This window comes from Carassius gibelio, chromosome A19, assembly GCF_023724105.1.
Source record: "Carassius gibelio isolate Cgi1373 ecotype wild population from Czech Republic chromosome A19, carGib1.2-hapl.c, whole genome shotgun sequence".
NCBI lineage: Eukaryota > Metazoa > Chordata > Actinopteri > Cypriniformes > Cyprinidae > Carassius > Carassius gibelio.
This window is the reverse complement of record NC_068389.1, coordinates 8,986,255-9,010,315: the sequence shown is the minus strand read 5'-3', so window position 1 is coordinate 9,010,315 and position 24,061 is coordinate 8,986,255. Positions and strand designations below refer to the sequence as shown.

The 24,061-nt window shown below is 37.6% G+C and overlaps 1 protein-coding gene across 8 annotated transcripts in view; it reads left to right on the top strand.

The window, feature by feature from the left end:
- The first annotated feature begins 2,532 nt into the window (after positions 1–2,532).
- Positions 2,533–24,061, top strand: part of LOC127935538 (XK-related protein 8-like) — a 95,602-nt gene continuing 74,073 nt past the window's right edge. Inside the window, exons 1-3 of one of the 8 annotated variants that reach the window (XM_052533497.1) lie at positions 2,533–3,062; positions 4,057–4,250; positions 5,072–6,752. In XM_052533497.1, the coding sequence (XP_052389457.1) occupies positions 2,638–3,062; positions 4,057–4,250; positions 5,072–5,859 (1,407 nt within the window). In that variant the 5' untranslated portion in view covers positions 2,533–2,637 and the 3' untranslated portion in view covers positions 5,860–6,752. Of the gene's footprint in view, positions 3,063–4,056; positions 4,251–5,071; positions 6,753–24,061 lie in introns of those variants that run through there. The other 7 variants (XM_052533502.1, XM_052533503.1, XM_052533499.1 and 4 more) reach the window with 7 other exon arrangements.

The window sequence follows — 24,061 nt, the reverse complement described above, 5'->3', positions numbered from 1 at the left end:
TTAGCTTTGTTCTCAAATATTTGATCCAATTCTAATTGAAATTTCACCAACATGTCTTTATCTATCTGAGACAAATTATGTTTTTCATATATACAAATTATATCTTTAATTAAGGAATCCTCTTTAACCCTTCTGGCTTTGGCCATCTTTTTCCCAAATCCGATAGCAAATTTCCTTATTGAATACTTCATAAATTCCCAGTGTTTTCCAAACATTTTAGAAGCGTTTGCCTTATTATAAGAATCCTTTATAATATCTTTAACAGCTTTTTAAAATTGTTTATTTTCAAGAAGAGAGTTATTTAACTTCCAATAATTAAACCCTAATTTTTTCCCGGCCAAACTATCAAAACTAACAATAACATAAATCATTTTGTGATCCGTAAGAATGGAAGGTATTATTTTAATTTCCTTAACTTTTTGTACTAAATCTTCAGATAATAACCAAAAATCAATTCTGGATTGTTTGGAACCATCCTTACTACTCCAAGTAAACTCAACTTTGCCAGGATTCCTATTTCTCCATACATCAAGACAGTTAAGATGTAAACATAAGTCATTAATAATATAATAACAATGATTTCTTCCATGTCTTGGGGGCAGACAGTCCAATAAAGGATCACTGATAGTATTCCAGTCTCCACCCTAAACCAAAGTAGCATTTTAAAATTTTGATAACAATCTTGAAACCTCCTCTTCAAAACTCTGCAACAAAGTTTGATTCTCATTTTTGTTATTATATCCGTAAATGTTAACTAAAATAACAATATTACCTTCTGTCTCTAGTACCAAAATTACCCATCTTCCAGATAAGTGTACATTACTTTTAAGTATTTTTCCTTTAAACATTCCACTCAAAATCGCAACACCCGCAGAATTACTGCTTGCGCAAGACAGCCAAAGATCATCTCTCCATTGATTCCTCCAAAATGTATAGTCAGTTCCTAAAGCATGAGTCTCTTGCAAAAAGTAAAAGTCCGCCTTGAATTTCTTGAGATATAAAAAAATTGCTTTTCTTTTTAACATATCACGAATACCCCTCACATTAAACAAGTATAAACATAAAGACATTGTGTAGAAAAAAAATCAATCCGTGAAGAAAACAGGCTATCAAACGCCAAAGAACAATGTAACTAAATAGTCAATCAGTAATCCAGTGTGTATATTAAGATGAATCTATCAGCGTGAGGGATGATAAATATCATGTACCTTAAAGTCCAACGTGCTCCAAAATGGAGCTTATAAATTAACATCTCAATCAGAGACCAGGTGTATAAAATAAATAAAAAAATAATAATAATACAAATAAAGAAAAACACCTCACGAGGCAAACAACTGTTGCTCCTTACACTCGAACTTCTTTTCCATCTATTATTGCTTTAGCTCCCACGTAGAAAGCTCTTTTTCCTTCTTTACGTGCAGCATCAATCTGAGGCCACAGTTTGTTACTAACCTTGTCGTCAGATCCTCCCCAAAACGCAACTTCCTAGTTTTTAAATACTCAGATCCTTTAGCGTTCTTCCAGATGAGATCCCTTGTAGACCTGGTGACGAACCTGATAATAACTGGACAAATCTTCTCCGTGTTCTTCCTGCCGACTCTGTGGCTGACATCAATGTGCTGCTGACAGGCATCCTCATTATCCGGAATGACAGAGCGGCAGATTTGAACAACTCGAGCTTTAAAATCCTCTCCTTCCTCTTCTCCCAGTCCATACAGCCGCAAGTTCCACCGTCTCTGGTACCTTTCTGTTTCATTGAGCTTGTCCTCCAACTCCGTTATCCGTTTCTGGTTTTCTTCACTCATTGTTTTCATATTAGAGATGTCTGACTTTACATCCTTCAGCTCCTGAAAGAGGTATTCTGTGGCTTCCTTCAAAGAATTGACACACTCGCGGTTTTGTTTTATTTCTTGATTAAGATCAGCTGTATTCTGACTCATCTTCTCCACCATATCTTGACTATATTGTCTTGTACTTCCCCGAGTGTAGGTTCGGGCCGACTTCTCTTAGAATCTGGAGTACAAGGTTCTGATTCGGGCAAAGGTATCGGATAGGTACCTGCATCATTCTTACGTGCATATAAGTGCACTTCCATGTGTTCAAGCGAATCTTTTACTCGCCCAGCTGCCATTTTATCTTTGCTCTTTACAGGTCTCTTCTCTGCCATCGTTTAAATGATATATCAAATACAAACAACAACAACAAAAAAACTCGAAGCATAAGACTACTCCCTCGCAGCGTTTTAGAAATTCACACTGTACAAGCGTAAACAATTTTAGTTACAGTTGTTCACATGGCGCAAAAAGAAAATTACTTTCTCAGGACACAAAACGTGTGCGTCTCGGTCGCCATCTTGGCCACGCCCCCGAAATGCAGAATACTCAGAACAGCGGCGCAAGGCTGCTCACAGCGCTTGGTCACGTGTTGCACAAGAACCGTTTTCAGGACTGAAACTTAGAAATTGCTCACGGTTCCGGTTCTTTTCAAAAGAACAAAACCGGTTCTGCATAAGAACCGGTTTTCGGGTTCCCATCCCTAGAGAAGTGAGCATATCCTACTTTGAACCAGTCTGGTCTAGTCACATGTTTGTGACATGACTACATTCTGACACGACTTATTTAAAGAAGGAGTTTATGAATGAGCCCAAAGATTACTTTCTGTTTCGGGATAGACCCGGGAGGTTTTTTAAAGGTTTTTTTTTTTTTTTTTTTTTTTTTTTATTATTATACTGTGAGTTTTCTCTCACTTGGTATGATGGAGGAGAGCTTCCCTTTTCATTACACTTTATTGGAGTATCTGTTTACTTTGTTAGGACTGTTATTGTTCCTGCTGGATATAGCGCTGGACATTTGGACTGTTGTGTCATTCTATCAGGATGGGTCCTATGTGTATATGGCAGTGATGATCTTTCTGCTGCTGGGCTCTTCAGTGTTGTTACAGGTGTTTAGCTGGCTCTGGTACTCTGAGTTACTGGAGAAGATTGAGACTAAGGTGGAGAAGTTTACAGCCCGGCATTCATTGATCAAACCATTCCACTTCCTACAGCTTGGAGTCTACCTCAGGTTTGTGACAGATTTACTACTCAATTGTCCTTGAATACTGTTGTGAGAAAGTACACTTTAGCATACTTTTACAAAAAGACTGCATATTACTGAAATAATATACTTCAAAAGAATATACTTAAGTGAATGCCATGTTTTCAGACAATTTTCTGAATGTGTGGTGGTGGTGGTGTAAATGGAAAAGAAAAGAGTGTGTAAAAATGAATGAGCAATGGTGAATTTTCAGTTAACATATATAACACAATCACGATTATTTACGAGGCATTACTTAAAAAAAAAACTATATATATATATATATATATATATATATATATATATATATATATATATATATATATATATATATATATATATATTTCTAGTAATCTATTGGTCTCTGTTTACATCGATTTGCTTGCAGCATTGAACTCTTACACATAATTGAATTACAGTCAGAGGTGTGTGACTCTGAATCACTGTTTACAGATACCATAAATGAGTAAAATATATGAGAATAAATGAGAAAAATAAATGAGAAGTGCTGTAAGCTGAATCCTACCTGTCTCAAAAAGTCAGTGACTTCTCTTTTTTTGTGGTGTAAACTGTTGTGGCAATTTCACTCTCAGTTTAGAGAATGTTAATCCTGCTTCAAAAAATGTGACTGAGAAAAACTGTAAATGCAATTAATTGAACTAGAGTGCTTTTTGACCCAATTAATTATGACTTGAGTATATCTTTATATTGCTTTGAAATATGGTTAACTTTTAAGGTTTGAAGTATTATACATTGCAAGTGCACATTCAGTAGCTACAATTAAGTATACTTCTGTTTTACAAGACTAATGCTCAATAAAATAGAGCACTTAAAAACATTGTTCACACAAATGTGATTGAGAACTGAAACAGGACTCAAACTATTTACACATCTTAATAAACTGTGGCCTCACTGTTGTTTATAATATTATTTTGCTGTATTAAGTGTTGTTTGAGTTAAAGCAGTTACCTTGTGTTCACAGGTATGCTGGAGTGATAGAGATCTCCACAACACATTTTCTTCAGCACACTAATAGTTTCACAGAGGGTATAGCTGTGTACCTGAGCCATGATCTTCAGATGCTTCGTCTTTTTGAGACATTCTCTGAAAGTGCCCCACAACTCACACTCATGATGTCTATAATCCTACAGAGAGGAGAGCTGGAGCTTATGACAGGTCTGTCTCAAATCCAGAGCACCTACCTAATTATTTTTCAGATCATAATTCTTATGTGTCTCTAAACCAAATAAAGTAAGAAAGAACTCATACTGGGAAATTCATTCAATCATTTAGCACCTGAAACACCACACCAAAACTCAGCTCAAACATATCCATTTTAACCAGTTGCAAAGTTTTATTGAAAGTGCAATCTCTTAAATGCAATTAACAAATCATATAATGCCATTAAATATAAAGTGTCTTTATAATATTATTTTTTACGAAGTCATGAAACTCTAGATAGCGCAGACCAAAAGGTTCCAACTCAGTCTGATGTAATCACAAAATTATTCACACAGCGCAGCTGACTGGTTTCTTTTCATTCTTGTTGTGATGCAGAAGCATAGCAGATCTATTATTTTAATAACTATTTGTAGGGCTTGTTTTGTTTGTTTTATGGAGAGCTTGTTTAATCAGATCAACAAGATTAATAATTACAACTAAAAAAAATTACAACAAATAAAATGATCTACTATCATATAAAAAAAATAAACACTGGTTCAGAGGTTCATGGAGATCGCCCCTAGCGGCAAACCATTGAAATCTCAAAACCTTTCAAAACAGTTATGCCAAAATACTTAGAGAAATTATTTTGGCAGTTTTCGCCCTCTGAATCACTGGTTCAAAACAAATGATTCATTTCAAATGATTCAAAGGTTTCCAAGCTTCACAGAGCAGTGTTTTGAAAGCACCCATCACTAGCTGTGACTATTCTGAAGACCAGCACTAATGCATCATGTGATATTGTTTAATAACATGCAATGTTTTTTTTGTTCCAGGTTTAAAAATCCTCACATCAGCTGCTGCAATTTCCAGTAGCGTTGCTATGTACCACCGCAACATGCGTGCCTTTCTTCCCAAAAAACGCAAGATGAGTTGGATCTCCACCGGTGTCTACTTCCTGTGGAACTTGTTGCTGATCATTCCCCGTGTAACTGCTCTGGCACTCTTCTGCAGTGTATTGCCATGCTACATCATAGCTCACTTCCTGTCCCTGTGGATGCTGCTGGTTTTAGCCGCCTGGAGCCAGAAAACAAATTACATGGAACATTCTGGTTGGGAATGGCTCTACAGAGCTTCTGTTGGACTCATCTGGTACTTCTGCTGGTTTAATATATCAACAGGAAGCATAAAATTTAAGTCAATTCTCTATTATAGCTTCATGGCTTTAGACACAATGATGCTGCTGGGCTTCTGGTGCTGGAGGGTGTTTGAGTATGCAGGCTGCTGGAGATCCTTAAACCCGTATATGGTGATTCCGACACTACTGGGTTTGTACGCCATTGGAATACTAATGAAAATTATGTACTACAGGTATTTTCATCCCAACTGTGATGAAAAGAAAATCACTGAACCCACTGAAGAAGGGCAATTCAGTCAAGTGGAACTATGTTTTGACCAATTCAGTGCAGTGGAACTATGTTTTGACCAATTCAGTCAAGTGGCAAGTTCTGTTGTGACGGGTTCGGGAAATAATTCACGTCACACTAGAGCTGCAGCTACTGCTCAAACTTTAGCTGGAGTTCCCAATAGACATAGGAAAATGGCTGCTAACTTATTCTCTTAGTTCTTGGTTCTACTTGTTAAAATGCACCCCCCCCCCAGTACATACAGAAATGTTTTGATAAAATACTGTAGCATTTTAAATGATCTTTCTGAAAAAAAATAAATCATTTTCTCATCTCTGAAAACAGTGTTATAGTTTATGTTGTGTAAATAATTAATAATATGGATTTCCTTTGTTTGACACATTTCTGCTTACAACATGCTTTCAAACATTTAAGAGAGCAAGATGGTAAAACTGAGCTGGTTTTGACTATTGGAGTAGGGTTGGAGACATTTGTTGATACAGCATTTTAATACAATACTCAACATGGGTGATGACAAGAAAGGAACATAGGAAAATAATTCAGTATGCAGTTCTGAATGTAATGAGACCATTATTATGATTATTGACCAAGCCATTTATAAATTATAAGCAGACATGTCAAATGTCTATATATTTTGACCAGTAGGTGGCACTAGGCTGAAACGACTCATATGCCCTCAGGTCATGCTTGTTATAAAACATACCAAGTTTGTTCATAATCCTCTGCAGTATTGTGGAAATGTAGCCTAATGTCCATTTTTGCAAAAACTACATCAAATTCGTTAATGCACTTTACGAAAATTGTTTAGTAGCAGAGCTGATGCTCCCTATACGCAAAGTATGCAAGCTGCCCCCTTGCTCCGAAAGATGATTTAAGTTTAGTTTTGTTTTTGAATTTGGCCAGTGGTTATGAAAACATGAATGATTATTTATTTTGTTGCGGTGCGCTGTAAAATTTTTCAAATCATGTAACGTGAATGTCAAACTGTCTTACTCGAGACAAAAAAATCAACATCTCTGTGTTTTTTTTTTTTAAGTGTCAAAATTTTGAATCAATTACAGTAGGATCAAAAAAGAGTCCTCTAAGAATCTAAAATAAATTGTAAACCATCTTACAATAAAAAATAATCATTATTTGATTCTTAAAGGGATAGTTTACCCAAAAATTAAAGGAACACTCCACCGTTTTTTGAAATAGGGCTTATTGACATTATTACCTACATTTAGATAGGTGGGCAAATGCATTTTTGTGTCAGTGCATGCATTGTTTTAGTTTGACTGGGTCGGCGTTAGCTTAGCTTAGCACAATGAATGGAATCCTTTGTTGCCAGCTAGCATGGCCTGAGTAAAAGTGATCAAAAAAATAAAAAAAACCCACCTAATTACTTCTTGTGGCCTGCGTATTCACAACGAGTACAAATAGCGATCCAGATTAACACTAGGCGATTTCCTAGGCATATATTGACTTGGGACTATATTATGGGGAAGCACAGGCGAATCACTGCTACTTCGGCGCAGAGAATCACGCAACACATGAAAACATCAACTCTATGTGAATACAGGTATAATATGGGTCGATCTATACATGCGTCATGATTAAAATAATCACTTACTCTGTGGACAGCTGTCCATTTGGTCCATTCGGCGTGGGGCGTTTTTTCCAGTTCACTTTGTCACACCGGAAAAAAAAATCGAGTACTGCAGAATGGATCAGCGCCGTGAAATCCTCTGTAGATGTGACACACACAACTTCGGGCACGCTCATCTTGATCTGACGTGTTGAGCCTGGTCATCAATGGCAAAAACATGTCCCACTCTCTACAGCACAGACACTCTATTTCCGTCGGCATAGATTGGCATATTCCCCCACATTCACACCACCAGTTCATGTTGGCTCTCATCCTCACGTCCTCAGGCTGTTGAGCGAACGCAACCTCCTCCTCCCATGGCCGCGGGAAGTGGGGGTGCTGGGGGTGCTGCAGCACCCCCTAGTGACGAGAGGGAGATTAAAAAAAATGTAGGCCTATTAAAATATTTGTAACGCGCTTGTAACATTTTTTTTTTTTTGGCAACAAGTGTGGGATCAGCTTTGACTAGCCAAGCAATTGTAAGTAGTACACTATAGTATTTTTTTAAGGTGGTGGGGATGGAGATGGAGAGTATTATTTCGTTCGTGTGTTCTTTGTGTAATGGTTGTGGAGAACTGTTAAATAACGTTTAAATAGTAGGGCTGGGTATCGATTCAGATGTTCCAGATCGATTCGATTTCGATTCACAAGCTCTCAAATCGATTCTATTTCGATTCTCGATTCGATTTCGATTTTCGATTCGATTTTCTATTAGAGCTGTAATCGGGCCTTAAAAGTTAAGCCCGACATGTCCCGAGCCAACACGTACATTTTGATTGACAGCTTTTTAAAAGCCCGAACCCATTTACAACCCGACATTATTCAAATGTACGCAGCACACAGCTCTTTTGCCTTTTGTCAGGAATGAGTCATTTATACATAGTTTAACATAATTTATACATGACTAACGTAATAGGCCACTTGGAAGTTTGAACAAAGAAATAAAATAAGTCCTCTGTAACATCGTAACATCTCAGCACTCTATAAATAGCCCTAAGGTATAGGCTCATTTAGCATATAAATAGGCCAACGCACCAATAAAAACAAGTCTTTCTTAAAAAATCTAATTAAGATAAATTATAAATTAAGATGGGTATTTGGCAATAACGAAATGAATTAAGATAAAGGCTCTGCCGGATTTGCTTCGCCATAGCAGCTGACATAATAAAATAATAATGCCAACATTAGCTTATATAGCCTACTCTGTCTACATTATGCATTTAAGACTCAAGTAATATTTAGTTATTATTTGAAAAACATTTACTCACCAAGATTAGGTAAGGCCTAAGTGTTTATGTGGAGAAAAATGATTGAATCCACTGTAGATGTCTTCAGCGCGCTCCTGTGCTCACTGATGGTGCGTCATTATTCACTCATTATTCTCATTATAAACAAGGTCAAAACTTTTCCAAACCTCAGACTTTGCTTTAGTTGCTGGTGCTACCAAAACGTAATCGTCAGAAGCAAGCCTCCGTTTCAACTACTCAGCATACATTTTCGCATCTTTCTCGCGCTAATCGAAACACATTAGTACATGACCGCTCATTTACCGCACAAGCCCGAGCCCGGCCCGATTGGTTCGATTGGCAATGGGATTCTTCACACTGCCTGAACATGTGCAATTGTGCTTTTGAAGACAACTGACCACGCGCACCTGTCCGCGCGGTTGTCTGCTCAGACTCGGTACACACTCTCCGATGGCGATGTTTACATCAAGCCTGCATAGCGGTCCATAGCGGACTCGAGGACGCAGAAAGTATAAGAGGCTTTAAGATGCAGTCTGTAAGACGCGAACGGGAGCATGACCTGACGCACATTGCAGAAAATGGAACCACTGCTTTAAACTGAATGAATGAATGATAGGTTCGTTGGTAACATCGCACAAGCCACATAAGAGAGTGACATCTAGTGGAGAAGATTTGTAATTAGATTAACGCTAATCTTACGTTCAATTTATGCGGAAATAAATACGGAAAAAAAATCGATTCATGGCCTTTGAGAATCGATTTTGAATCGACCACATTTTAAAAAACGATTAATCGAAAAATCTATTTTTTTACCCAGCCCTATTAAATAGTCGGAGATTCCTTGTGGTTTGTGTAAAAAGGTTGGAGATGGAGACAGAAAGCTTTATACTGTGCGTGTGTTCTTTGCGTACTGGATGTGGAGAACTGTTCAATAAACAAATTGCTTAAATAGTCAGAGATTATTTCCTTGTGGTGTGCGTAAAAAGATTTTGGAGTTAATAGAGTTGCGTGTGACATAAACGTGCAGTGACTCAAGCCAGCTGACCAAATCGATTGCATTGTTTTAGCGTTATTGTGAAGTTTGATCAATATTATATTTTGTTGTAATATTATTTGTTGTATATAAATGAGTTGCATGTATGTATAGGCTATCTGAAATTGTAATGAAAGTAATTATTTCGTTTTTTTCGATTATTAAACTATTATTTAAACTATTATTTCTGATTCTGCTTCTGCTTCAGATTAATAGCGCATTGCGCATATCTGAGAACTGATGTCTGTGTGTTTCAGACCCTGGCTGGCTGTGCACTGAAGTGTATATGACAATAAAGTAGTAAATCTCAATGTATATATTTTTAAAATGTATTTTAAATAGGCCTATAGGCTCATAGGTTTTTTGTAAAAAAAAAAAAAATTCACAGCACCCCCTGTTCAAAATTACTTCCCGCGGCCCTGCCTCCTCCTGTCGTTCTATTTCCAAAGCATGCAGCTCGTCTTCTGTAAACTCTGGTTCAAATAGGTATGGTTCTGGTTCTTGACTGTCTGAGAAGTCACCCTCTTCGTCTCTCTCAAAATCAGCCATGTTCATCGCCATTCGTGTACTGTAAGGAAAATAGCCAGGCAGCTACTATTCACGCCGGTATGTTGACGGAAGTCGTGGGATTTCATGTGTTGCGTGATATCTCTGCGCCGAAGTAGCAGTGCTTCGCCTAAGCAGCAGTGCTTCGCCTGTGCTTCCCCATAATATAGTCCCAAGTCAATATCTGCCTAAGAAATCACCTAGTGTTAATCTGGATCGCTATTTGTACTCGTTGTGAATACGCAGGCCACAAGAAGTAATTAGGTGGGGTTTTTTATTTTTTTGATCACTTTTACTCAGGCCATGCTAGCTGGCAACAAAGGATTCCATTCATTGTGCTAAGCTAAGCTAACGCCGACCCAGTCAAACTAAAACAATGCATGCACTGACACAAAAATGCATTTGCCCACCTATCTAAATGTAGGAAATAATGTGAATAAGCCCTATTTCAAAAAACGGTGGAGTGTTCCTTTAAGATTCTGTCATTTACTCACCTCTATCCAAACCAGTTTGAATGACTTTTGTGGAAAAAAAAAGAAGAAATTTAGAAAAAATGTCTCAGAAAAAAAGATTCCTTCAAAATCTATTTTGTCACAGAGGTTTGAAACAGCATCAAAATAAGTATATGATGGCACAAGTTTCATTTTTGGGTGAATTATCACATAAAAAAGGATTTGGGTTTGATCCCATAATTGAATTTCTAAATGGTTAGTATTTCCAGTTCTATTTTCATTCCTTCAGGATTTCTCAACAAAATTGTTGCCTGTTATCAAAGGTTACACTGAAACAAATTTACCTTATCTGTAAATTAATAAACTGATATCCAAAAAGATCGGATCTAATTATATGTGACCCTGGACCACAAAACCAGTAATAAGATACATGGATATTTTTTTAGCAATAGCCATCAATGCATTGTATGGGTCAAAAATCCGTAGGATATTAAGTAAAAATCATGTTCCATGACGTATTAAAAAAAAATATATATATATATATAATAAAAATGTATTATCATTAGTAATATATGTTGCTTAGGAATTCATTTGGACAAATTTAAAGGCAATTGTCATATATATATATATATATTTATATTTATATTTTCTGATAAAAAAATTTTTTCACCTCAAATTCCAGATTTTCAAATAGTTGTATCTTGACCAAATATTGTACTAATTATTCAGCTTTCATATGATGTAATTAGTAATATATATATATATATATATATATATATATATATATATATATATATATATATATGCTTTTCTTGTGACATGTTAATATTCTGTTCTTGGGCTCATTTACAGGTCATTATTCTACACATTACTTGTCGAAATTGGCCATCAATTTCGAATCCGACTGATCTTTGTGAAAGTGTCTGGTACAGTATGTTCTTTGTTGCCTTTGCAGAGCTTTCAGGTTGATTTAAGGATGATGATTGATTGAGGATGCTGTTGATTTGCACTGGACTGGCTCTTCTGGGTGCAGTGTGCAGTTGCCGAGGAGGAGACCGACACAAGCTGAACTGCACAGGTGTCACAGTGAGCAGAGGCAGTGATACGCTCTTTTGCACACATGAGATGCACCGTCAGATGTAGATCATGCACAGCATTCACCTGTAGGGAGGAAAAAACAGAAAAGGATTCAATTATTAAGTTTTATATTATTATTAACATGTTATATTATAAATGTTGTGAACATTGTTACCACATGACAAACTAGTGTTAGACTCATTATCAATGATTTAAGGCCATTTTGTCAAATTCTTACTGACTTGTTGGTATAAATGGGCTGCTTGTATCATCAGTGGAGGCTTGCATGGCATCCCAGATTTTGTACACACTCTGTTTAAAGCAGTTGAATTTGCAAAGCTGAGAATGAACTTCAGTCCATCCCATTACATTTCTGGTCACCTTGAAATTTCCATCAAGCGTCTTGCTGTAAAACAGAGAAAACATTTAGGAATGCAATTAGTGACAATTTTATTTTTGAAATGGCACACTGTAAAAATGATCTACCACAAAACTTAATAATAATCAAACAAAATGTGAGTCAGTGGATGTTGTTCTTACCGTAATTGGTTCATTTGGACGTGTTTGATGTATCTTCGTAAAAGACATCCAAGACGCAGCTCAGCTCTCTGAAGTTTCTGACTGACAGATCCTCTGCACAGGTGGTACCATTCAGATGCTGGAGGTGGGTTTCTTGAGCTTTGATGGCAGTTATGAATGATGGATCATTCATGCTTACATGAAGAAGTTTGTCAGCGTCCTCCAAGCATTTCTTCATGTACTGCTCCTAAATGTCGCCTAAGATTGCCGAATCATATTTGCAAGTCTCGTGCTTGCCAGATTTCTGAAGTGATGGCTTAAATCTGAGCAAGAGCAAAAGATCTGATAAGGGGAAGGATGATGGAAGCTACGAGGAGATGAACTCAGAGCCATTGTCTCTTCAAATGATGTCCATTTTCTCTCCATTGGCTCCGTGGCTGATGATCCGTGCATTTTCCAGCATGATGGAGCACCATGGCACAAAGCAAGAGTGATAAAGAAGTGGCTCGAAGATCATTACATTGATATTTTGGCTCTGTGGCCAGGCAACTCCCCGGATCTCAAACACCGAGAACCTGTGGTCAGTCTTCAGAAGATGAGTGGACAAACAGAAGCCCACAAAGTGTCTTCAACTCCAAGAAAAAGACAAGAATGGTTCGCCATCAGTCAGGATTTGACCTAGAAGCTAATATCCAGCATGCCAGAGCGAACTGCAGATATTATGAAGAACAAGGGTCAACACTGTAAATACTGATTCTCATTTATTTCTTATTATTTGCAATAAAAGCCTTTTACAACTTATATGCTTATCATTGTTTTTCAGTATACCGTAGAAACATGTGGAAAAATAATCTACAAATACTGAAGCAGCAAACTTCGCAAAACACAAAATGTATGTCCCTGCTAAAACTTTTGGCCATGACTGTATGTAGTTATGAGTAAATGATGAAGGTTTACTAGAGTACAACACTGCTCTCTGATGGTCAAACACAAATATACATTTCATTGAATCTTTTAAAACAACCCCAAAGCGCTTCACATAACTGCTAAAACAATTAACTTATACATCCAGATTTTATGAACATGTATTTGCAGTTAATTTTCAAATAGTATTTTTCTATGCATTTGGCATTTTCTACAAAATTATTTCGTAATTTCTGAATTAAAACAGTAGCTGGTCCTCACTGACTTTGATAGCGAGGGAAAAATACCTTAATGTCAGTGGGGACCAGCAACTGTCTTACATTCTTCAATATAACTTATATATTCAACAGAAGAAAGAAACTCATTCAGGTTTAAAACAAATTGAGAGTAAGTAAACGATGACAGAGTGTTCAATTTTGGGTGATCTTTCTATTTAATATTAACAAACAAACAAACAAACAAAACACAAAGAGAAAAGAATCCATCACTGCTCTTGACTGAAGAATTAATTTGCTATAATTATATAATTGACGTATATAGTTTATTTAGCATTTTGTTAATTCAATTAACTTCTTGAATGCTACTGCTAAAAACACCTACTGTACCTGAAAAATAAAGCACTGTTTGTTTTATTTGTATATTATTTGTAGTTATAATGTGTATCTTTGTTCTCATTTTTTACTAACAAAGATAAAATAATAACACATGTTTTATTTTCGCCACTTTGGCCTAAATGTATTGTCTTTTGTAATTTTATAATTTGTTAAATTGTAATGCTTTGTTTTTAAATTAGGGAAATTATTTTAGCTGTACTGCTCAGACAACTGGCAAAATGGTAAAACCAACACGACAAAGAATCGTAATAAAATAATGAACTGTGATATGATATTTTTTACCACCTCTAGCTGTAAGTAATAAATAATAAAAACGCAGTCCAAGTGGAGTGACCAGGACTGTGTTCAAACATGGCATCTCTATTGCCAAAGGTTGTTGGTTGGTTTTAGCAGGTCTTCCAGCCTCGCTATAGCAGGTTTAGCAGGCTGATTTTAGAGCAGGTTTGACCATTTCTTTAGCTAGTCAGGCTGGGAGAACAGTTGACACACCAGCTAAATTCATCTTGGTCAGGCTGGGAGACCTGCTAGACTATCTCAATCCAGATCTGTGCAGTTTAAACCAGCTAAACTATCTAAACTGCATAGACTGGTTTTGGCTGGGACTTTATTTATTTTTTCTACAGTGTGGCTAGAATGCAAAGCTATCATAGTCATCTGGATACCTCAGAAAAAATATTACGGTATTGTTTTAAAACCATGGTATTACTATTGTGCCATGTACATTCTTTCCATAGGCACATTTCAGCTATATTGCAGGGGTTTTGCATGTGGTGGCGAGAGAGCTGTGGGTCTGAGCTTGCAGTTTATCTGACCCATGACATCAGCATGCTGTGGCTCATTGAGATTTTCTGTGAGAGCACACCACATCATGCTGCAAAGTAACCATGCAAGACTGGACCAGTGTGGGTCACCACTTATGTTCTAATGATGCTCATAACCTTATTACATGAAAACAAAACAAACTATACAAAACTTCCTCCAAATAATGTTCTGTTTCCTCTTGAAAGTTTGTGGTAAAAAGCATTTCCTCAATTTTTTTACCACAAAGTGTCAAGAGGAAACAGCATTAATTGGAGGAAGTTTCTTCTGTTTCTTCTGCTCGTTCCGAGATGCAAGTAATTTATTATGTAGGAAAATTATTATATTCAGTTGCTTCTCCTGCTTTTCTTAGTAATGCATAATGCCAGTTTATCAGGAAGTGTCGATTTTGTTATCTTTGACTCGTTGGATGGAAACAGTGCTTGTTCACAAATGTTATGTGCAATATTCCTATTTTGTGTTAATGAAGACTGTGAACGACAAAGGCAGAAAAATGAATGAGATCAAGATGGAGATGCTAAAACTGTTCTCAAAACTCTGGCAGTTTGATAAAACCTAGAATATAAATGAACTGCGGACGGCAGATCCTTTTCCTATTTAGCACCTAAACTCTGGAATAATATCCTACCTAACATTGTTCGGGAGGCAGACACACTCTTGAAGTTTAAATCTAGATTAAAGACCCATCTCTTGAACCTGGCTTACACACACAACACACTAATACAGTTCTAATATCCAAATCCGTTAAAGGATTTTAGGCTGCATTAGGTAAACCGGAACTGGAAACACTTCCCATAACACACAATGTACTTACTACAACGTTAGAAGAATGGCATCTACACAAATATTAGTCTTTATTAGTCTTAGTTTCTCTCTGGCTTGCTTAGTTGGGGACACTTCATTTACAGTGATATTATTGACTTGTATTATTTATTTGTACTGGCTACTGTATACAGGCCACCAGGGCACCATACAGACTTTATTAAAGAGTTTGGTGATTTTACATCCGAGTTAGTTCTGGCTGCAGATAAAGTTTTAATAGTTGGTGATTTTAATATCCATGTCATAATGAAAAAGATGCATTGGGATCAGCATTTATAGACATTCTGAACTCTATTGGGGTTAGACAACATGTTTCAGGACCTACTCATTGTCGAAATCATACTCTAGATTTAATACTGTCACATGGAATTGATGTTGATAGTGTTGAAATTATTCAGCCAAGTGATGATATCTCAGATCATTATTTAGTTCTGTGCAAACTTCATATAGCCAAAATTGTAAATTCTACTTCTTGTTACAAGTATCGAAGAACCATCACTTCTACCACAAAAGACTGCTTTTTAAGTTATCTTCCTGATGTATCCAAATTCCTTAGCATATCCAAAAGCTCAGAACAACTTGATGATGTAACAGAAACTATGGACTCTCTCTTGTCTAGCACTTTAAATACAGTTGCTCCTTTACGCTTAAGGAAGGTTGAGGAAAACAGTTTGACACCATGGTATAATGAGCATACTCGCACCCTAAAGAGAGCAGCCAGAAAAATGGAGCGCAGCTGGAGGAAAACAAAACTAGAGGTATTTCGTATTGCTTGGCGGGAAAGTAGCATATCCTACAGAAAAGCATTAAAAACTGATAGATCTGATTACTTTTCTTCTCTTTTAGAAGAAAACAAACATAACCCCAGGTATTTATTCAATACAGTGGCTAAAATAACGGAAAATAAAGCCTCGACAAGTGTTGACATTTCCCAACACCACAACAGTAATGAATTTATGAACTACTTTACTTCTAAAATCGATACTATTAGAGATAAAATTGCAACCATTCAGCCGTCAGCTACAGTATCACATCAGACAGTGCACTATAGACCCCCTGAGGAACAGTTCCACTCATTCTCTACTATAGGAGAGGAAGAATTGTATAAACTTGTTAAATCATCTAAACCAACAACATGTATGTTAGACCCTATACCATCTAAGCTCCTAAAAGAGGTGCTTCCAGAAGTCATAGGTCCTCTTCTGACTATTATTAATTCCTCATTGTCATTAGGATATGTCCCCAAAACCTTCAAACTGGATGTTATTAAGCCTCTCATAAAAAAACCACAACTTGACCCCAAAGAACTTGTTAATTATAGACCAATCTCGAATCTCCCTTTTCTGTCCATGATACTAGAAAAGGTGGTATCCTCACAATTATATTCCTTCTTAGAGAAAAATGGTATATGTGAGGATTTCCAGTCAGGATTTAGACCGTATCATAGTACTGAGACTGCTCTCCTTAGAGTTACAAATTATCTGCTCTAATTATCTGATCGTGGGTGTATCTCTCTATCAGTTTTATTGGATCTTAGTGCTGCGTTTGACACAATTGACCACAGCATTCTTTTGCATAGACTTGAACACTTTGTTGGCATCAGTGGAAGTGCATTAGCATGGTTTAAATCGTACTTATATGACCTCCATCAGTTCGTAGCAGTGAATGAAGATGTTTCATATCGATCACAAGTGCAGTATGGAGTACCTCAAGGCTCAGTACTAGGGCCGCTACTCTTCATGCTTTATATGTTACCCTTGGGAGATATCATCAGGAAACATGGTGTTAGCTTTCACTGTTATGCTGATGATACTCAGCTCTATATTTCCTCGCAGCCCGGTGAAACACACCAATTTGAAAAACTAATGGAATGCATAGTCGAAAAATTGGATGACGAGTAATTTCTTACTGCTAAATTCAGAAAAAACAGAGGTGTTAATTATAGGGCCTAAAAACTCTGCTTGTAATAACCTTGAACACTGTCTAAGACTTGATGGTTGCACTGTCAATTCTTCGTCATCAGTTAGGAACCTAGGTGTGCTACTTGATTGCAATCTTTCCTTAGAAAGCCACGTTTCTAGCATTTGTAAAACTGCATTTTTCCATCTCAAAAATATCTAAATTACGGCCTATGCTCTCAATGTCAAATGCAGAAATGTTAATCCATGCATTTATGACCTCAAGGTTAGACTATTGTAATGCTTTATTGGGTGGTTGTTCTGCACACTTAGTAAACAAACTACAGCTAGTCCAAAATGCAGCAGCAAGAGTTCTTACTAGAACCAGGAAGTATGACCATATTAGCCCGGTCCTGTCATCGCTGCACTGGCTCCCTATCAAACATCGTATAGATTTTAAAATATTGCTTATTACTTATAAAGCCCTGAATGGTTTAGCACCTCAGTATTTGAATGAGCTCCTTTTACATTATACTCCTCTACGTCCGCTATGTTCTCAAAACTCAGGCAATTTGATAATACCTAGAATATCAAAATCAACTGCGGGTGGCAGATCCTTTTCCTATTTGGCACCTAAACTCTGGAATAACTTACCTAACATTGTTCGGGAGGCAGACACACTCTTGCAGTTTAAATCTGATGGAGTTTCGGTTCCTTGCCGCTGTCGCCTCTGGCTTGCTTAGTTGGGGTCACTTCATCTACAGCGATATCGTTGACTTGATTGCAAATAAATGCACAGACACTATTTAACTGAACAGAGATGACATCACTGAATTCAATGATGAACTGCCTTAACTATCATTTTGCATTATTGAGACACTGTTTTCCAAATGAATGTTGTTCAGTGCTTTGACGCAATGTATTTTGTTTAAAGCACTATATAAATAAAGGTGATTGATTGATTGATTGATTGACTTGATGGCAAATGATTACACAGATACTAATTAAAGTGAACTGAACTGGATGATGACATCACTGAATTCAATGATGGACTGCCTTTAACTGTCATTGTGCATTATTGACACGCTGTTTTCCTAATTGATGTTGTTCAGTTGCTTTGGCACAAACTGTTTTGTTTAAAGCGCTATATAAATAAAGGTGACTTGACTTAACTGACATAGAGGAGACACAAATATCCATGTCCAGCTTAAATTGGACCTGACTAGCACAAAAAGAATGAAGAAAGTAACCTGACAGGCTTCAGTGGTGTGGAAACTTATAAAAGAGTTAGGCCTAATTGTTGTCTGGAGGGAGTTAAACACTAAAGGTAAAGAGTATACAAATTGAGACCGTAATTAAAGCAAAATAGCCCTTGTCAAGTATTGAGTACATGTACCTTAAATGAACATACTTTCCAGAAGGCCAACATTTCAATTTTTTTTTTTTTTATTGGTTTTCTGAAGTATTCTAATTTGTTTAGATGGTGAATTGTTGGGTTTTTGTTAAATGTGAGCCAAAATCATCACAATTAAAAGAACCAAAGACTTAAACTACTTCAGTGTGTGTGCATTGAATTTATTTAATACACAAGTTTCACAATTTGAGTTGAATTACTTAAATTAACTTTTCCATGACATTCTAAATTATTGAGATGCACCTGTACATGTTATTTGACCCCTCACTTAGTTTATTCCAAGATAGACTATTTCTTCACATTTAAATCAGCCCTTCATATTGTTAAAAGATTTGAAGTAGATTAAAAAGTTTGTAGACCAACTTTAAAATGAAAAAACCTAGCTAGAAAGCTATAAAAAGTTTTAAAAGCTTGCAGTCTGAAAGTTTTCAGTTTAAAGTAATTTGAAAGTTAAAATATTCGAAGATTAAATTTCAATGTTTTCAAGGCAATATGCTCTATCCGAAAAACAGATAAGCTGTTTCTATTGGGACTAGGATGTTGCTAACATGTTTTATTATAATTAGCATGTTACTATCACAGGGTTAGCCTTGTTTAGCATGATTAGCAAGCTACTCGCATTTTGTTAGCATGATTAGCAAGCTGCTAGCATGTTTTGGTATGTTTCTATGCTAATCTAGCTAAAATCAGTTTATTCAGTATAAAAATAGCTAAAAACCAGCTAAGGCAGGCTGGCCTGCTAAACAAAAAGGGTCCACCAGCTTGGGAGACCAGCCTAAGCCCCCAAACAGCTTACGCTGGTTAGAGCTTTTTTTTTTATATATAGATAGTTGTTAAAGGGTTAGTTCACGGAAAAATTTAAATTATGTCATCAATGACTCACCCTCATATCGTTCCAAACCTGTAAGACCTCCATTCATCATCGGAACACAGTTTAAGATATTTTAGATTTAGTCAGAGAGCTCTCAGTCCCTCCATTAAAAATGCATGTATGGTATACTTGTCCATGTCCAGAAAGGTAAGAAAACATAATCAAAGTAGTCCAGGTGAAAAAGCTGCATGGAGAGTGAAGAACACGGGGGCTGTGCAGGTGTGAAATCGCTCAAGTCTGATCGCTAAGCCCAGAGAATTCGCCGTTACTGGGAGGGGAGAAAGATGAGAGCGGTAGATTCAGAGCACCCTTTTATGAAGAAGGGAGTCCTTTATTCAAAACAAGGGCAGACTTCTTTCTCAGTGACAGCAGCCAGTCAGCGATACAGAATCATTGTTTAAAGATTTCTATTATGATCTGCCTAGAAGGATTCAGCCACTCGATGTAATGATCCTCACTTGTAAAACATGGTGGAGAGCAAACATGCGAGTTTTGTGCTAACATAAGATCACTCAGAATGAGTTGCTTAGCTCCCTGACTCCACTGTTTCTCTCTCCAAGATTGCTGAGAGAGAAGAAATGGGAGAGCGGGGCTGTCTTCTTTGAAGAAGGCGGATTGCAAGTGGGGAAGATCGAGACTCATGCTCTCAGTGAGAGCATTCCGTCTAGGTGAGCGTGTGGCACTCACTGCCCTTCTGCATCATGGAGGGTTTCCTGCATGAGCCGCACTGGTAGGGCGACATTCGGAAAAACGTCACTAGGAAAATTGGCAGGGGATGTGCTTAGAGCTTCGATGACGCCGAGTCTGCTTCATTCTGTTGTGAGGCGTATCAATGACGAGCGGCTTCAAGTTTTGTGGATCAGCAAAGAGATGATCGTTGTTGCTGAAGGAGAAGAAATCTGAGGATCCTATGCCAGAATGCCTGCTTGTATAGCCAGATGGACCCACCCATGTTGGTGGGTTCTGGTGGGCTGCATTGCTATAGGCTTGTGCAATAGCTCTGATTCACCGTTGGTTTGTTTTATTTCACTGCAAGAAAGGCATTTTTCCCATAGAATCTAGCGATGCAGTACAAGTGGAGTATTGAAAGGGAACTGAAATGTGACACTGATGTCCTGCAGATGTGAGTGTGGGCACTTCCACTACATCTATAGCGTGGAATGTGGTGGATTATCATCAGTCACTTTGTTCATTTCTGCCTGACAAGGACAATCAATGTCTTAGGTGGTCTACTTCTTCTGGAACCTTTTTCTGATTGGCCCATGTGTGCCTGCGGTTGCTCTCTTTGCCTCTGTGTTGCCCTGCTACATCGCTGCTCACTTCCTGTCAAGATGGCGCCTGTGTTTGGCTTTGCCTCTGTGGCTTGTTGTTCATCCCGATTCATTTTGTTTGTTTTCTGCGCCATACTGCTACTAAGTTTGTCAACAAAAGTTGTGTCTACTGCATGGGTGTATGATCGCCAAACATTGCTATTAATCCGATCTTCCATGGTGGAGTGCGGGGACGGATATATCTGGAGTGGTATTGACAAGTTTGCAGCCCCGTTCACACATCCGACTGAAAATGCTGTCCGTACGTGGCATGAAGAGAGCCTAATACGACCTACAGATAGACGGCGGAGAAAGCGAGGAAGAAGGGCAGGGAGATAGATTCAATTGAAAAAACTCTTTAAACTGGGGATCTTGGACTTCAACCACAGACCTTCATGTCTTTATTCTGTCTTCCCTGATGTCCCCATGGCTCTGGTTCTGGTGTACCAGAGAAACTCTACCTCTGGTCGTGGTGTGTGTTTGGTAAATCTGAGGTCGCTGCCATGAGCCTCTTTCTCTGCTTCAGGTGTTCCTGCACCGCTCAGGATGGGTCTGATAAATGCTTGTTCAATTGCAAACAAGTCTCTTCTGCTCTGCGATTTATTTACCTCCAAAAGCATGGATTTTATGTTGCTTACGGAGACTTGGCAACGGAATATGGAATACTATTACTTAAATGAACTCTGTCCTATGGACTGTAATTTTATCAGCACGCCAAGACTCACAGGTCGGGGTGGAGGTCTTGCTGTGGTTTTTAAAAGACGTTTTATCTGCTAGTCAGTGAGCGCTGACACATACTCTTCTTTTGAATTACAGATGATTAAGGTGGGTCGCTCAAACTCATTTTATTGTATTCTAGTGTACTGACCACCTGGGCCAGCGGCCTCTTTTCTCATTGATTTTTCTGACTTCTTATCATCTATTATTAAGCTGGATAGAGTGATTATTGTTGGCGATTTTAATATCCATGTGGATAATGATACTTGTACAAATGCTTCTGAATTTGTAAATATTACTGAATCTTTTAACTTCACTCAGCATGTAGTTGGCCCTACGCACAACAAGGGACATACGCTTGATCTGGTCTTTTCTTATGGTGTAAATATTAATAATGTCTGTATTGAATGTTCTTATAAGTGATCACAATTGCATCTTTTTTGATCTTGTGTGTGATGAGGATCCTCTCCCTGCTAAACGAGAGTCCTGTTCACGTTTGATTACCCAGTGTACTGTTGAGAAATTTTCAGCTGCATTCGACTCAAGCCTGGTTCTTATTTCGAAAGATGTAGACGCTTGTGCACAGGCTTTTAATGATCACTGTACTGTGTTGTTGGACAAAGTGGCACCTTTTAAAACTAGAGAAATTTCATCTGTCAATACATCACCGTGGATTAATGACGCCATTCGTAGCTTAAGGCATGTTTGTCGGAGAACTGAGCGCTTATGGAAAGCGACTCAGCTACAAGTTCACCGATTGTATCTTAAAGAGCTCTATAGGGACTTACACAAAATGATTAAAGAGGCTAGAGCCTCTTATTTTACTAATCTGATTTCTGCCTGTAAAAAGAATCCAAAAGCTCTCTTTGAAACTATTAACAACATTGTTTCTCCTGCTGCATGTATTGTCCCTGTGTTTGCAAATGTTGACTGCAATCGCTTTTTGTTTCATTTTATGGACAAGGTTAGAGCTGTCAGGGCAGGCTTGGTTCCATCAGCTAACCATCATATAGTTAAAGATCACAGACCTTCAATATTGGACTCTTTCTGCCCTATTACCCTGAATGACATCATTGAATTAGTGGGCTCGATGAGACCATCTCAAAGCCCTGTTGATATTTTACCTACTACTTTACTTTTAAAGTCCATAAATCATCTGGGCCCATGTTTGGTTTCAATTTTAAACCTATCTCTTCAGTTGGGCCAGGTTCCTAGCTGCTTTAAGCATGCTGTTGTTCAGCCTATCTTGAAAAAGCTGCATCTTGATTATAGCTTCATTTAAAAACTACAGGCCTATTTCTAAGTTGCCCTTTCTCTCTAAAATTTTAGAAAAGGTTGTTGCGAAGCAGCTAAATAATGTTTTGGATTCCCATAATATCCTTGATAAGTTTCAGTCTAGTTTTCGTAAAAATCATTCAACTGAGACGGCCCTCCTTAGGGTTTCAAATTATATTTTGATGGCTGCTGATGGGGGTAAATGCTCTGTGCTGGTTCTATTAGATCTTAGTGCGGCGTTTGATACCGTGGATCACTGCACTATGATTGATAGACTGAAAACAACTGTGGGCATTACTGGATCAGCTCTGGATTGGTTTTCCTCCTATCTTTCAGACAGGAGTTTCTCTGTGTCCGTAGGAACATATGTGTCAGACTCTGCTCCTTTGTCTTGTGGTGTGCCCCAGGGTTCTGTGCTTGGCCCTCTGCTGTTCAGCCTGTATATGCTTCCTCTTGGGAAGATTATTGGTAGTTTTGGAGAAATATCATACCATTGTTATGCTGATGATATTCAATTATATTTATCTTTTAGCCCTGATAGGTTGGACAAACTGTCCTTGTTGCACAATTGCTTAGCCTCCATTAAAAATTGGATGGCAGATAATTTTCTGCAACTAAATCCAGACAAAACTGAGGTGCTGATTTTTGCACCAGATAACATTATTCCTAGGATTAGGCAGGAAATTGGGTGTAATTTTGGATAAATCTATGTGTTTTAGCAGTCATGTAAAATCTGTGGTTCGTTCCTGTTTTTTCCATCTCAGGAACATCGCTAAGCGTTTGTTTGTTCTGATCTGAACTTTGAGATACATCTTTTCAGACTGAGGACATTTGAGGGACTCAAACACAACCATTTAAAAAGATTCAAACATTCACTGATGCTCCAAATGGAAACCAGATGCATTAAGAGCTGGGGGGTGAAAACTTTTGGAATTTGAAGATCAAGGTAAATTGTACTTAATTTGTGTACCGGGAAACATACAAGTATCTTCTGTTGCTTACGAAGGGCAGAACTAAATGGAAAAAAATTATATTTCAACAAAATAAGACAAATTTGGCCATCTTCATCATGTTCAAAAGTTTTCACCCCCCAGCTCTTAATGCATCTTGTTTCCTTCTGGAGCATCAGTGAATATTTGAACCTTTTTAAATGGTTGTGTTTGAGTCCCTCAATTGTCCTTAGTGTGAAAAGATGCATCTCAAAATCATAAAGTCACTTCTGGAAAGGGTTCAA